Source organism: Danio rerio, chromosome 11, assembly GCF_052040795.2.
Source record: "Danio rerio strain M-AB ecotype USA chromosome 11, GRCz13ab, whole genome shotgun sequence".
Lineage (NCBI taxonomy): Eukaryota > Metazoa > Chordata > Actinopteri > Cypriniformes > Danionidae > Danio > Danio rerio.
Window position 1 is genome coordinate 25,067,138 of NC_141031.1, and position 16,750 is coordinate 25,083,887.

At 34.4% G+C, this 16,750-nt stretch overlaps 1 protein-coding gene and 1 long non-coding RNA gene across 8 annotated transcripts in view; one reads left to right on the forward strand and one right to left on the reverse strand.

Moving 5' to 3' along the window:
• Positions 1-16,750, reverse strand: part of LOC147841783 (uncharacterized) — a 751,871-nt gene that overhangs the window by 229,566 nt on the left and 505,555 nt on the right. The window lies entirely within an intron of this gene.
• Positions 3,576-16,197, forward strand: si:ch211-86h15.1. Of its 7 annotated transcripts, none has more exons than XR_015502001.1 (6): positions 3,584-3,830; positions 4,413-4,879; positions 5,007-5,071; positions 7,557-7,673; positions 12,594-13,496; positions 15,183-16,197. XR_015502001.1 is itself a non-coding variant. In XM_087272509.1 (6 exons), exons 1-6 carry the CDS (start codon positions 3,650-3,652, stop codon positions 15,533-15,535), a joined length of 1,311 nt encoding a protein of 436 aa, XP_087128635.1. In that variant the 5' UTR covers positions 3,584-3,649; the 3' UTR covers positions 15,536-16,197.

The following is a 16,750-nucleotide window of genomic DNA, read 5'->3' on the forward strand; positions in this document are numbered from 1 at the left end:
AGAAATTTAGTAAGAGCTGAGTCGGTACTTTTGTTTTCTTGAGTTTTCTTAAGAAGAAAAGTCTCTGTTGAGCTTTCTTCACTTAGTGGGTGGTGTTAATGGTCCATGTGAGATCTTTTGTCAGATGTAGGCCTAGGAATTTGATGTTATTTACCCTCTCAACTTCCTCGCCATTTATGTGGAGGGGGGTTGGTGGTGTCCTTTTTGCTCTTCTGTAGTCTACAACGATCTTTTTTGTTTTGGAGGTGCTCAGAACCAAATTGTTATTGACACACCAGTTGATTTGGTGTTGGACGTCCTCTCTGTAGTGAGACTCGTTGTTACCTGAGATTTGTCCTATTATTGTGGTGTCGTCAGCAAACTTCACTATAGTGTTGGAAGAGTGAATGGGTTTGCAGTCATGTGTGAATAGGCTGAAAAGTACTGGGCTGAGGACACAGCCCTGCGGTGCTCCGGTATTAATGGTGATGGTGGATGAGATGTGGTTGCCCACTCTTACATTCTGTGGTCTGTTAGTGAGAAAATCCAAAATCCAAGAACAGAGTGAAGGGGTTAATCCTAAATTGTTCAGCTTGTTTACCAGTTTTTATGGTATAATGGTATTAAATGCAGAGCTGAAATCTACAAATAGCATCCTAACATATGTATTGGGATGCTCCAGATGAGAAAGGCAGGTGTGAAGTGTGATTGAGATTGCATCCTCTGTTGATCTGGTCCTGCAGTAAGCAAACTGTAGGTTGTCCAGGTAAGTAGGGATGTTAGTTTTGATGTGTGAAAGAATAAGTCTCTCAAAACACTTCATTATAATGGGTGTCAGAGCAACTGGGCGATAGTCGTTCAGACATTTCACTGATTGCTTTTTGGGCACTGGAACAATGGTTGTTGATTTGAGGCACATAGGGACTATGGCCTGCTTTAAAGACAGATTGAAGATGTTGGTGAACACCCCCACCAGTTGGTCAGCACAAGACTTAAGTGTGCGGCCTGAAACCTTGTCTGGTCCAGCTGCTTTGTTGACATTAATCCTCCTTAGAGTGGATCTCACCTGATGACATTCGAAGATGGGTATCGTCTCCTCTGTGGGTGATGGTGCTGTCTGGATTTCCATTCTGTTGGAAACACTGTCAAAGCATGCCAAAAACTCATTCAGGGTGTCAGGAAGCGAGGCATCATGGCTGGACATTGAGGGGCTGTTCTTATAGTCTGTTAGGGCTTTAATGCCTCTCCACATGCTGCGAAGGTTGTTGTTTTCAAAGTGTCCCTCCAGCCGTTGCTGATATCTGTACTTGGCTGCTTTAATGCAAGTGGAAGTGGAAGTGGAAGTGGAAAACTAAATTGTGCTAAAAATCTATACGGTTATGGAGAAAGAGTACTCAGTCATGAAGCAGACAGGATGTGTGTTTCATGAAAGAGAGAGGTGCACAGTGTAGAAAAGTTGATGGATAAATAAAGTAAGTATGCTGTACAGAAACTGGAGAAAAGCTGAAGGCCGCATGGCCAACTCCTCTTCTTATGGAGGTCAAAGCTCAGCAAACTCCTGTTAGATCCTACTTCTCAAAGTCAATGGAGGGAGAAATATACCAGAGCTGCCAAGTGTCTCTGGACACCCTCACTATACCAGCTGCTCGCTTTACAGCTCTGCAACCCCTGACAAAACCATCATCATGATTCCATCTCCAGTACAGCAGGATGTAATCTCTGCCATGTTCTCCTCTTCAAGGGATCCTTCCAAATCACTGGCGTATCCTTCACAGTCCCCTCTTGCACTCAATTGAACCCTCTAATGCTCACTAGTGCTTTCTCTCAACAGACTGATAGTCTATACCGAGCCCCACTCCTGCCCCCGATAAACTGTTTTCTCTATGATGCTTTTAGTGCATTACCAAAACACTAGTGGTCCCTCCGAGACCCTGTCCTGCCCTTAAAAATAGTTTCCTCTCCATCGTGGTCAAGTGCTTTCTTCCAAATGACTGGTGGATCTTCCAAGCTCCATTACTGCCACCGGTTAACTGTTTTCCTTATGATACACTCAGGTGTATTTACCAAAATGGAGGTGCTTCTGTGCTCCACTTCTGCCCCTGATAAACTGTTTTCCCTCCAGCGGTCCCAAGTGCATTCTCCCAAAAGAAGAACAGAAAAATAGTTTTTCTTCCAATGCTCCCAAATGTATTCTCCAGAAAGAACTGTGATCTATCTAAGCCCCACTCCTGCCCTCATGAAGCCACAGCCATCCACTTCTACACGGTTTGCATCATCCCTAAAATGAAAACAGTGTGTGAAGTAAACAGGGAAGACTACAGCATGTCACTTAGTCAAGACTAAATGTCTCCAATGAAGCATGGGTGAGTAAAGATTTTTGGAGCAGATGACTTTGAAGGTTGAAGAAGCAGATGACAATGAAATGGGAGGCTCTGAAGCCATAAAATGTCCTTTGCATGATGCATCTAAAATAATAATAATAAATAAAAAAGGTAATTGAAGAACTTAATGATAATGTTTCAGGTGTCCTCACCTGAAGGCCCCAGGATTAGACACAGCACTGTGTGAATGTCGAGGAAGGCAAAAGAAAAGCAGCAGCAAAAAAAAAAATATATATATTTTTTTTTAATTTATTTTTTTTTGACATAGGTAAAAAAACAATGAGAACTAGCATTGCTGCTTAAGAGCTACAGGAATGTTTAGAAACTCAAGTACTTGACGATTAACAAGCTCAACCCCAATTTGGCCTCTCAATAAATGTAAGTCCTAGTTCTACTGTTACTTAGGCTATTATGAAGCTAATTTTCCTGATTTTCCACTTGATGGATCATTAATTAAACCAAGGCCTACAGTAGCCTAAGTCTGTTTTTTCTCTTTAAACTTTCAAACCAGTCTAGCAGGTACCTGGCAATGAGACATATTTATCTAGTAAATCAGCCTTTTTGATTTTGATTTGCTGCTGTTTTTTTTTTTTTTCTTTGGGATTTACATTTGCACAATTCTTAATATCAAGTATTCACCCTGAAGTCTACACCAAATAGACTAGAAAAAGCAAACAATTTAAGAGAAACGGTTAATGGATATATACAATAATTCTTGTATGCTACAGTAGGCCCTACTTGATTATTTGATTTTATGTTTTGTCGCAACAGATTTTCTAAAACTGGATTTTCTAACTCAGTAAAAAAAACTACACATATAGGTCCTACTTCTTACTGATTTTTATAATGTGTATTAGTCACAAAACCTTTTGTGCTTTATAGGTATTTACTCCAGAATGCTTTTAAGATATGACTTGTCACATGAGACCATTCTTTGCTAAGTTTTTAAGAGCATTTTAGCAATGTGCACAGGACTTTGATTTTTAAGGATTGGAACAACAACAACAACAACAACAACAGGGTGAGTAGTACTAAACTTAAAAAGTAGTAAGAAAGATTCCAACATTTAGTCACATGCTCAATCTAAAAAGCAGGACTGCTAATCAGTGCTAATTTACTATCAGTATATCAAATAATGCAACAACTGCGCACATCCAGACCAGCAGGTGGCAGTAATCCTAACAGTTTCCGCAGAGGATAAACCCCATCAAAACAATAGTCGAGAAAAATATGTTATGGACGCGGAAATAAGAGGTGTATAGATACTTCTCGCATTTCATCAAAGCGCGATGTCTAAATTGCAGGTTTTAAGCGTTTATCTGACAGAGAGATTAACTTTAGCGGCGCAGGAGATATTTAAAGCGGTCGAAGATGCATTTTCGGAGTATAATGAGGAGATATGTCGCTCCAGACAGGAGATTGAGCTGCTCAAGAGAAGACTGCTGCAGGCTGGAGTTCAAATGGACTCAGGTTAGTCGATTCCCAGTAAATCTGATTAAATAGCTGTGTTTTTGTTTCTCTTTATTTTTGATAGAATGTTTAATGATTTAAGTTACCCAATATCCTAAATTCAGCCGTCATCGATTAAATATTAGGTAACGTTAGTATTAAGAGTAACTGTTAGCTTAATAAAGTGTTTGGGTCATTCAAAGTAATATTGCGCCTAGCTTTTTTATTGTGTATGTATTAGTTGGTATATATATATATATATATATATATATATATATATATATATATATATATAAAACACCATGTTCTTATTGAGTTAAACTTGATTTTATATTCACACATACAGCATTTCTCCTTAATTGTATAAATTAAGAAAAGTATTACTTGCAAATTTTATATAGGGAAAACAAATTAGCAACCAATGACTATCAAAGTACAACATTGTTCTCAGTCAAGTAAATAGTGCTAATGTTTTGTTTAAGTCACACTTGCATGCAACCGAATATGAAAATGAACAAATGTGCAGATATAAAACAAACTTTACCTAATTTTTAGGAGCTTTAAGAATTACAATATATTATTTGTTATGTTTATGCATTACAGAAACACAGCCTTCCTTCTCGGAGACTCCAGGACCGAAATGCATCCAGGCTTTCTCAGAGGAATGGAGATCTGATTCTGAACATGACTTGAAGGATTCAGAGATGCATATGAAGCTAGAAGTTTATACACAACATGAAGAGAATGAAGTTCAAATGCCTGTTTGCAATGAATCGGGATCTTCTTTTTCACCATGTGTGGACATTTACCATAATAAGACGCACAGCAAAGACACTGAAACACAAATAATGGATGACGGCGAGAATCATAATTTCACATTTATTAACCAAGCAGCTCATATTAAGAATGAACCAGAGATTAATACTGAAATGGGTATAACATGCCAAGCATATCAGCAAATTGCAAGAGAAGACTTGAATGATTCAAGGACCAGTGATGATTCATGTGACACCAACAAAATCAAACTTAGCCATATTGGCTCCCCCAGACATAAGATGCAAACATTTAATGTAAGTCTGTCTGTGTATTATTAATAAAGCATTTAATGTAAGTCTGTGTGTTAATTATTAGATTTTTTTGTCGAATTGTAATATCTGTTTATGTAAACGTGTGCTGATGGATGTTGTTGTTTTACAGATGCCACACAGAAATCAAGAGATTTCGACACCAGATAGAATGGACCTGGCCCAGATAAGAGAGAGGTATGTGAATTGATTCTGTGGTGTGTCATCCAGGGCCTAAGACTAAAAACTGAATTTAATAATATTTACCAGCTGTGTTTTTTAAATAGATCATGACATGTATTTTTTTATTGGTTCTCTTTCCAAACTGTTCAATTAAATGCAGAAGAATGCTGGAAATAGGTAGCCACTGAAGAAAGTGAGAAAACAAAGCAAAAACAGAGAGGGTTGCCAGGTTTTCACAACAAAAGAAGCCCAAAATAAGCCTTATCACTAAACAAAATATGCCATTCCAATATTAAAAAAACAGTTGACATCACTGAATGCATCATACAGTTTTTCCTTTTTAATTACTGTATATTGGTAATTAACAATGTTTTTTTATATATATAAATAAAATCATCTTACCTTTAGATTGACTGCTGATGAACCAAATCCTTCAGCTGGTTGTGGAGATGTTTTTCTAATTGATTGAATGTATTTTACATCACTGAAATAATTAAATGCATTTTATTTTTACTATCACATTTATTAGTATTTCTAAATATTAAATTAAATATACTGTTTTAGTTACTATTTATTAAAAATCCCAGAGAGTCCTTTCAACTGTTACTACGACAATGAAACGGCCACGGCTGCAAGGCCACACACATACACGCACATACACTCATAGTCTTTCATGGCCCTTGACTTAATAATTCTAGTATCTTTTGTTTTTAATCATTAGTTTCAATAAAGTATTTCAACTCCACAATTTTGGTAAATATAATATATGCAATATGTCAAAATTTTAACCACCTGCAGAATAAAAAAAACAACCCACAGACGCAGATCAAAATAAGCCCTGCAGACTTGGCAACACTGTCTATGGAAGTCAAAGGTTACCAGTTTCTATGTTATTCAAAATAACCACTTCTGTGCTAACATGAGAAATACATGTACAATAAATGTGTATAAATTTACACTAAAGCATGTTTACACTCTTTAAGACATTTAAGACAGATAATTTTGCAACTTGAATAAGCATTAACTTTAGGCCCTGGTTTCTTCTCTACTCATCTTTACTGATTTGATAATTGCGTGCGTGCGTGCGTGCGTGCATGCGTGCATGCATGTGAGCGTGCGTGCATGTGAGTGCAAATTAAAATGCATAATTTAAAATGGCAAAAAGTCACTGTGAGGTCTAAGCTAAGTTTGTATTCCTTCTTAAATAGCTTTTGATGCTTTCATTTGTGCTCATGCTGGGTGATTCTCACATACAATTCAGGTGGACCAGATCATGTTTACTGTTGCTGTACTACTGATTAATGTTAGTAGCTACTAATTTCAATTGGTGAATTTATTTACTGTTGCACACATTTCTTAATACTTACATTGCTTTAACCTGTTATATAAATGTTAGGGTTTCGATTAAAAATGTATTAAATCTTAAGTGATATTACTACTTTTACCAAAATGTTATTATGGTTCATTAATACTCAAACATTTGGCATGGTAGGATATTTTTATGCATTTTGAAAAAATATCTTATTATTTGACATTTTTTAAGTATTACTATACTTAAAATGTTATTTATTCTTTTTTTTTTTTTTTTGAAAAGCTACAATTTTCTGCTGTGCTGTCAGTACTTCAATGTCACACAATCCTATAAATTATGCCTTTTCTTAATGTTAATGCTGACAACAGTTTTGATTCTTGTTATAGAAAAAAATCCAGCATTTAATACATCCTGAATAAAAATTGTTTTAATTATTTTTTTATAAATATTATTAATCTTGAAATGGGTTACAATGGTAGTGTACATTTAAAGTAGTAAATTATATTATCATTAATTAATATTAACTATAAATATTACTATTATTATTATTATTATTAAATATGCACCCGGCTACACACTCCATCTTACAGTCATACTTCTAAAAATGTTGGGCCTAATCAACCCACTAGCCAGTTGAATAGCAGATTTTCAGGTAGTTTCAGGTGCAAATAGCATTGTCTTTGCAGGTGAACATTTATATCCCCAGTAACTACAATTCGTGCAATGTTAATGGCTCTGCTTTATTTCCCATAATATTCGTTGTGCCTGATTTCATGGTTTAGTTGGACATTCATAGCTTAGGATTTTACCAACGAAGCAAGTCATAGTTGGATCTGCCAGGCAGCTCTTTCCACTGCAACACAGATTGTTGTCCAGTATGATCTTACAGTATAAACAAGCTTTTTTTTTTGACCTTTTCCTACAAAACATATACAGCAAAACCTGGATGGAAAAACTAAATCTCACTCATTCACCGGTCTGTCTGAGGAAGTCATTTAGCCGGTCTTCCTTTCCTAAGCCGCGTGTGTGACAGGCCTCTAACAGAAAAGCTTGACATTTTAAACAAAATATTCTGCAGGTATCTAATCTCCTATTAAAACAGAGTTGTTTTGACTTGGCTGGTGGGACTGAAAAGGCAAATGCCAGTGACAGTTCCTTTTTTAAGGTCAAATTTTTCTTGTTGTTTAGATTGGCAGATGAAGAGCGAAAGAAGGCTGCATCAAAAGCTAGGTCCCAAAAGCACAAGCAGAAAGTATACGGAAATCCTGATCTACATGAGGCATACAGGAAAAAGGAGAGAGAGAGGTATTATGCAGATTGCATGAGGAAAGGTTAGGTGGATAGGTGCTTGATTACCATTGAACGTGTATGCACTGTATTTAGTAATGTACAGTGTACTAAAAGGAATAGTTTACACAAAAATGAAAATTTCGCCATCATTTATTCTCCCATATGTGGCTTTAAACCTATTTTGTTCTTTCGTTGTACAATATTTTTCAAATTATCTCGGTTTTATGCTCACCAGAAGAAAGAAATAAGTGAATGGTGAGCATTTTTTGTTGTTTTATTTATTTATTAAATACATTGCCATTTAAAAGTTTGGGGACAGTAAGGTGTATGCTTCTGGTAACAGTTTATTTTTACATTTTTATTCCCTTGTTACATGTACTGTAGTAATAAGTGTAAATATGCAAAATTACAAATGTAAAAATTACATTTAATAGCTCTTAATCGAACGTAGTCCCATAACAAGGTCAGAAATTAATTGGTTTGTGTCAAAAAATGCCACAGGTTTTTTTTAAAAAAGGAGTTTTTTTATTTTATTTAAATTTTTAAGACTTTAAAAGCTTTTAAAGCTTACAAGCTTTAAAACCAACCAAACCAATGTCTCTTTTAAACTTAAAAAAAAGCCAGTTAGATTAAGGTTGGTAAGTTCTTAAAAAAAAAAAAAAAAAAAAGAGTGCTGTTGGGTATGTGCTAACTGACTGTATGCCACTTGCTTGTGAGTTCCCTTTTCATAAACAGTAAAGTTCAAATCAGTGCAAGTCTACACAAAAGCAAGGGTGGCACTTGTGCACTCAGACTGGTGACTGGTTCACCCAATCAAATGAAAAAAAAATGCATAGTAAAAGAACAAGAAATTACAAGATATTGGTGGTTGAGCTTCCAGGTGTGTGCTCTATTCTGTATCACAGGGGTCTGCAACCTATGGGGCTATATGCCAGAATTGGAGGGAGGGATAAGTTGGACATTTGTTTTTAATAATAAAATATATTTTGAGAAAATTGTTTCACATATTCACATTATATTTTCAAAGTGTGGATTTCTGTTCTAGTCAAAAGATGCACATAGCTCCAGGTGTAAAAAAAAAAAAAAGTATAATTATATGCAAACATCAACAAAACACTTTGTCATTAATCACCTTTACAGAAATCTTGCTGGCTAAGAAATAAATATTTAATCGAACAGTCCATTTTCACTTCATTTAAATGTCACAGCATCTGTGTCTGTCAAAAAGCACTCTGCACAATATGTGCATATTACCATTTACAAGAAGCATTAGTCCAGTGAGTACACTCATTTTATTTAATTTTTTTGGCAAAACCTAAGCTACTGGATATTTTGACTACGTCATCGGTCTCAGAAGAAAAAAAAAGAAAAAAAAATTCTCCTAAAAAAAAAAACCTCCCTCCACCGTAAATGTTTGAATAAGTCAACTAAACGGTGTAACATTTTTCATTTCAGAATGTCTTTGAGAATCCGGCTCTGTAACTCTGAGCGTAAAAGTAGGAAAAGTCAATCATCTGTCTGTCAGGATGGAGTGTCAAAATCTGACAAGCGGAAAGCCAGCAGTGCAAGACGCAGTCAGACCTGGAGGGACCGTTTGAAAGAAGACCCTGTAAAATTTGCTGAGTTCAAAGCTTCGGAAGCTGCGAGAGCAAGAGAGTATAGAAGAAAGATGACTGCTGCTGCTGTAGAAATTGCGAAGGAAAAAAATCGTGAGCGACAGAGAAGATGCAGGTTGCAAAGGAAGTTACAACAGTTTAAAGCTGACCAAGGGCCTCTGCCACTTTATAAAAGAACATTCTTCCCAAATAAAAGAGAAGATGAAGAATGGAGATTTTGATAGGAGAAAGAAAATAAAAAGAGAGAAAGGATTGAAGAACAGAAGAGACGACAATTCATTTTGTACAGCTGGATCGGTGTCCACAATTATTAAAGAGTTTCATAAAAACATGGATATTACTTGCTTTGATGTTGTAAACAGTAACCCTAATCAAAACCTTATAATCAAAACACTAAGGTACCACAGGAACTTCTTTACATGAGGACTGTAAAGAATCAAACATTCTTCATGGAGATCTCTACATAGAAGACTTAATAGTTTGGCAAAAAAACAAAAAAAAAAAATAGTTTTTTCATTTCCTTTTTATCTCATGGCTTCAACCTAAATGTATTTTTCTTCAATGGTGGACAAATGTATATCTGTGTCTCTATGAATTTTTTACTGAAATTTTACTGAGAGCCTGAACTGAATTATCACTGCTACTATTGATGAGAACTGTATAAATCTCAAGCATGTTGAGAAATGTTTAAAATGTGTTCTATGGCAACAGTAGGAAAAGAATACGAAATGGTGTTATTTCAGAGCCAGATTTTACTGTATATCAATATTGAAGAAAAGGTTCAAAGTGGTAGTAGATTTGTTTGACAAATATAAAGCTTTCTTGTAAAAGCTGTCACCATCAATAGTAAACTAAAGACTAAAAGGTTAAAATGGGTGGCACATTAAAGATGATAGTGGACTAGTTATCTGATCAAATAAACTTTGCTAATCATCTTTTTATAGCCCACAGGCAGTGCAGCCAGTTGTCCATTGTATAAAAAATTCATTATGATTTTCCCAAAATGTATGTATATTTTTGCAAATATCTCTATGAGCTTTGGTATTTGTCCTTGTTTAAGATGCCAGTGCTGTTCACCACTTTGAAACTTTTTGTTCTGTTTATGAAGCTCCTAAAATAAATGATAGGTCTGAAGTTAGAGCATGTTGAATTCACAGATGGCTGGTACAAAGTCAAAGGTGCCATTTAATGACTTTAGCAACTTTAAGCCTTCATGGGGTTTGTCTGTTAAGATGTTACTTTGAATTTCACCACAGCAAGGAGTGTGTTAATGGTGTCTTCAGGGTCAAAATATCATCAGTTCAGCGTGTTTTCCTGTCAAGTAGAATCACTATTAACAAAGTTGAGATGTTATTTTTGCAGTCTAAATGTAATAAAAGATATGTTTGATGGACAACTGCATACATTTTATGTGGTTAATGAGGTGAAATTCTATACAATGTTTTATAAGACAAGTTTTCCAATGCTGGATGATAGACACCAGTGTTTTACCTGGCAACAACGTATCTTTAACATGCGCTAAAATACTTGAGTCATACCACCTTGTGATTGAGGGCACTCTTCAGGATAATTCATGATGAAGATGTACTACTTTTATAGAACAAATCTCTGGATGAAATTTATTGATCCAGGTAAGAGCTTTATTATTTAATGATTGAGATTTGTGTGTATTTTACTACATCAGATTAAATTCCTCATTGAAACTGAAACCAAGTATGTAAATGCAATTTTCACCTATTTTGAATGCAAGTTTGCAATGCAATTTTAAAGTCAAACTTTTTTGAAACCAAGCCCTTTTCTCCCAAGACCACAACTGATCTAAAATGAAATGCTTTTCAGAAATCCCAACTGATGTCTTGATGAATAATTTGTTTTATGAAAACAAGGGACATAAAGCAAGTAATTTAAGGGCTATTGAAGTGCAGGTGGGTAAAATAATCCGTTCTTGTTTTTTTTTTTTTTTTTTTTAGGTTTGAGCATATTTTTTATTTAATAGTCTTGTCTTTAAATATTGGGGTCTTCCTTTGAGAACATTGGCATCTTGACATTTTACATGGTGTTTAGGGATCACTTTTAAATTTGCAGTTTTGTCTTAAGAAAACACTAGAATGGCAACTTGCATTTATAGTGAGTGTCTCTATTTTTAAAATCATAGCACATAGTAAAGCATTATCTATTGTGTAATTTCAGGATTTGCAGATATGCGTTTTCAGGGAATACATGAGTATGAATAAATATTTCTGGAGAAGCAACAAGTTGGCAGTTTGTTTCCTGGCCCAAGACTCCTGTTCCAGTACATATATTTCATTGACTTGTAAACTTCATTGGACGCTGTGCATTCTCAATTCAAGAGCGAACTGCTCATGAGTGACATTTCACAAATATACAATACATCTGTTTGATTACCGTATTGTCGGATGTTTACAAGTTTCAGGCAAATTCTAAATTTGATAAAAAATGTTGAATTTTCCAATAAAGTCATACTTTTTTTTTAAATGTAATTTGTTATGTTTAATTACACCTTTGCTGACACTAAGCCAAATATACACAAATGGTGCACATTGACTAAACAAGAACAATAAAAAATGGCTTTTGATGGCTAAAAGGTTGCTGATCCCTGGTATAACACATGGTAATAAATACAAGCAATTTCAATCTGAGAGATCAATGCGATCCAAGCATACTAAATTACATAAATTAGTTTGTTCTTATCATTTTTACTATACCCATACCTGTGATCTAAATTCTGTTGGCTAAACTTTCAGATGGTTTAAAATGACACTGGAAAACTCAGCTGCATCATCAAGAAAAACATAAAAAAAAAAAAATGAATTCAACAAAAAGATCAAGCAACACACAAATAAGGAATCACATTCAAATTAATAGAAAATTTTAAATGATTAAAAAACATCTTGCTATAAACCCCAAACCTTTAAATGGTTGTGTACTTAATTAGTCGTGAAATAATTCTGTACATTTTCTGTCTCTTTTAAACAAATGTTATATTAGGTTTATATTAAAGCATTTTATTTTAAATTTAATTAAGTTTAATGCATATGTTTTTGTTATATAACAATTTCACATTTTGTCAATCAAGGGTAGATTAACTTTTTTATTATTATTGATTAAATCTCTTGCTTTTTTTTCTGAAAGAGAATTTTTTTCTTAGCATGCCACTTTCCTTTACATTTTGAGAACCATTGCATTATAGGTGATTGCTACATTGCACTGTTCATACAGACAAAATCCTTTACAGATTTAGCTGAGCATCTCGGGATCAGCTTGACACTTGACTTACTGGTATTTCTCATTTTTGTAGATATCAAAGACGAAAATCTCAGGGGAAAGTGAAATTCGCTAAAGATTTGAACCCATTAGAATTGAGAAGGCAACAGAAAAAGTGGAGGGAGAATGCTGCTGTGTACAGGAGAAAGAAAGCATTTCAGACTGTTTTAGACAACATTAAGGAAGACAATAATCAAGGCATCCCAGAGCCAGTGCCGGCCACCTCCTCTACTCAACACTACACTGTTCTTTAGTGTTCACTGAGAAATATGGACAGAATATTCTTGTATTCCTGTTGCTTAAATGGTACATGCAGTGTCATGCTCATTGGTGTAAATTCCAGGAAATGCACTTGATGAAGTTTTCTATGTATTTAATGTGGTTAAAAACATCTGCCAAATGCATAAATGTAAAATAATTAATTAAAAGTAGTGTTTCACAAAAATATCATATATTCATTCTAAGTCTCCAATGTAATTATGTCCTTAAAAAGTAATTTTACGACCGGACCAAATATTTAGGATTTTTATGCTATTTTGAAATAAAGAAGTAAACAAAATGGCTTTAATGCAATGTGTGTGCTTTTGTCTTTTTTTTTTTTGACCAACATTACCATAATGTAATCTTTTTAATCTTCTGTAATGAGATGAAGTAGACTAGTAATTATAAGTAAAAAAGTTTCTAGTTTAAATGTTTACATTATTTAAACATATGTATGTGACAATCACCCAACCAAAATAAACGTGTAATTTTCTAAAATTTTCTAAATATTCCTCAGTAACGTAACTTGAATTTCTTTTTCCCACAAGTAAACTGCAATCACAGAGAGAGCGAAACAAGAAGAAATTGTGTGAAAATGATGAAACGCACAAAGTTAAGAAAATTCGACAAACTGAAGAAGTGCCAATTGAAAAAGAAAGACAACAACAAGAATCACGTAAGTACAAATGAACAGTGTGCAGTATAAATGAGTAGGATTTTTATCCATTTACAGTGAATTTGGAAAATAAATATTGCTTTACAAAGTGGTTTTAAGAATAATTATATTTAGTAACGTACGAGTGCATTCACCTAACATGTTAAAGCTAAAAATATAAATAGATTTAAATTAAAGTGGAATGTTGCAAACATGATTACAACCTACAAAAAATTCAACTAAATCTAATAATATTTTGTTTGGCCACCATGATTTTTCTGTTAATCGCAATTTTTTACATATAGAAATAGTATTATTGGTTTACATAAAACATTACAATGGGTGTACTAATTTTTGTACCACAATCAGATTTAATTCGGTTAGAATTATTTAGTTTTGACTTTGGAACAGACTAATGTATTGTAAAACAGCTAAACCTGAATTGCTGAAATATCATGTTGTGTAGAATAACTTTTAACAACACACAAGTTATTATGCAACACATAATAACTTGACATCTAGCTAATCATTTGGAAAAGTGTCTAAATTTTTTTTTTTCTATAAATCATCTGTTGAACTGCATCACAATCATCACAAATGCAGAAGACCTATTGAAATCTGCAAGGATTTCTCACAGAAATCAGTGAAGTTCAGTGAAGGAAAAATCTTGGTTTGGGGTTACATGATCTACAGAGTGGCTGGCAACGTCAACAGCCTGAGGTATCAAGACATTTGTGCTGCTTAATGGGCAAATTCTTCCATAGCACTCCTTTTCATACTTAGTTCTGAAAGCAAAGAAGGTCAAGGTGCTCCAGGATTGGCCAGCCTAATCACCAGACATGAACATTATTGAGCATGTCTGGGGTAAGATGGAGGAGGCATTCCAAAAAATCTTGTTGAACTCTGGGAGTCCTGCAAGAACGCTTTCGTTGCCATTCCAGATGACTTTATTAATAAGTTATTTTACTCATTGAAGAGATGTATGGATGCCGTCATCCAAGCTCATGGGAGTCATACACAATATTAATTAATTTTTTCACTTTTCACTGTACCATGACTTTATATTCTATACTGTACATTGTTTATGTTAAGTGATGAGACTTTTGTCTAAGCAAAGTTGGACCTTACAGTCGTAATTAAATAATAAAAAAAAAATCAAGACATGATCATATATTTTTTTTAATATTGAAGTGTAATCTAGAGGCATTTGCCTTTCATCTAAACCACTTCTTATACCAAATAATGAACTAGAAGTCATGTTATTATTTGTTGTTCATAAAACTTAGAAAGGGAACAAGATTTTGTCAGTGTACACACAAAAAATTACATGTGCTCTTTTTTTGTTCAAACTTTTTATTTAAAATGAGCTGAAACAACAATTCTTGAGGGTTTTTTGTGGACTTAATTGTTTTGTTCAATCCACTTACATTTTTTAAAACTGATAAGTTAACCTCCTTCATGTAATCCAAACACAAATTGATTGTGTGGAACCCATAATTGTTTTACAGTATATATGTATAAGGTTATAATATATAACATTATATATAATATAATGTCACCTAAAATTAAAAATTACCTAAAAATTTAATTATGTAAAAAAAAAGACGGATTTTGAATGCCTTGTATTGAAAAAAGGTCAAATATGGTAATTTGCTTCTTGTCCAGACACATAATAAACATCAAAGTGTAATTTTACCTCTGCTTTAGAGTCCAAGACGAGCCTGGCTGATATTTGTTTGGAGAATGTTCACCATGAAGAGGAACTGTCTGTAAATGCGCAGGGTGCAGGAGAGCACAGGTATCTATGTATTGTGTGTCGCAGGACATTCAGCTCACCGGGACTGCTGAAAATTCACTTGAGGATTCACTCCGGAGAGAAACCCTACCACTGCCACTTCTGCGGTAAAAACTTCAGACAGTCAAGCCACCTGAACACACATGTCAGGATTCACACAGGAGAAAGACCTCACATCTGCCAGAGCTGTGGAAAGACCTTCATCGACTCCAGCGCTAGAAACAGACACTACAAAAAATGCATTCTTCTACTGCAAACAGAATGATATCAAGAGCAGCGCAGGTTAACGCTCTTCACTCAGCTGGAAATGTCAAGGTAAATAATTTGAAGGGTAAAACGACAGCAGGTGATTTTTAAGAGCGCACACAGATCGATCAATAGTTCTGATGCAGTATTATTAGTAACATAAACCGCTGAGGGAATGTGTGGAGAACAGTTTCTTCTCTTGTCTTCATAAAGATTTTACCTTTTTTTTGTTCCACAGAACTTTATCTCTGAAGAGCTTAAAATGGTACATTTTTACAGGGCCAGTTTTCTTGATGCTTGATCTGTATTGATGCAGGTGTGCAATTTAAAGGGATAGTTTACACAAAAAAGCTAAATCTGTTATCACCTACTCTCACTTCACTCCTTTTGTACTTTAAATTTAACAGAACAAAATATAAAGGGTTAACTACAACTTGGCTAAGCAAATGCTGTGTATATGTTGATTTTATTCCTTACTTATAAGATGTTTATTAGCTAGTATGAACATATTTGACTATTTAATGCGTTTTTAAGCTAAAAAAACATGGGATTTAATTTTAACGCATTTTGTTGGTCTCATTATTTTAACTATTAGTACAGTTTCTGCAGTTTACTGTCAGTCATTTTTAGGATTGTTTAAGGCTGAATCTTGTCTAATTAAAGCTGTAATTTTTGCACTGATTTGCTTAGTTGTGTTGAGGTTTTGTGACAGTATTAAAAGTTATTATTAATAACAGAACCATGCAAAAAAAAAAAAAAAAAAGATACTTTATGGTTGGTCATTTTCACAATATCAACTTTCATTTCAAAATACTCTAAAACTCCCCAAATCACATATGAAACAATTCACATTTTAACAACCCTGTCAAATGTGGTCATGAGGGCCTAATATGATCACTCGGCATGTGCAAATGCAAGTAAAAATCTGCTCCTACAGCTATAATAAGCATTGTTACTCGTCGGGCAAGCTAGTAATTATTTTTTATTCAATGTAACAATGCCTGGATCTTGTGATTTTTTTTTATTCTTATTTAAAGGGGAAATGAAGCACCCAGTCTAGTTTACCTTATTTTGTACAATGGATTCCACTTTAATGAAAATACTTTAAACAAACTCGATTAATGTAACCATTTACAAGAAAACGGTGTGTTTTACTGTAGATTTTAGACCTAGGGCGCCACTTGGAATGTCGCTGTGTCTGACATCACAGGGTTGGTTCTGGTCGATTTGCACA

Coding starts and splice junctions, on each gene's coding strand:
- si:ch211-86h15.1 (XM_087272509.1), top strand. CDS start 3,650: ATGTCTAAATTGCAGGTTTTAAGCGTTTATCTGACAGAGAGATTAACT. Junction 5,072..7,556: donor CTGGCCCAGATAAGAGAGAG/GTATGTGAATTG, acceptor CTTGTTGTTTAG/ATTGGCAGATGAAGAGCGAA. Junction 7,674..13,368: donor AGGAAAAAGGAGAGAGAGAG/GTATTATGCAGA, acceptor TTTTCCCACAAG/TAAACTGCAATCACAGAGAG.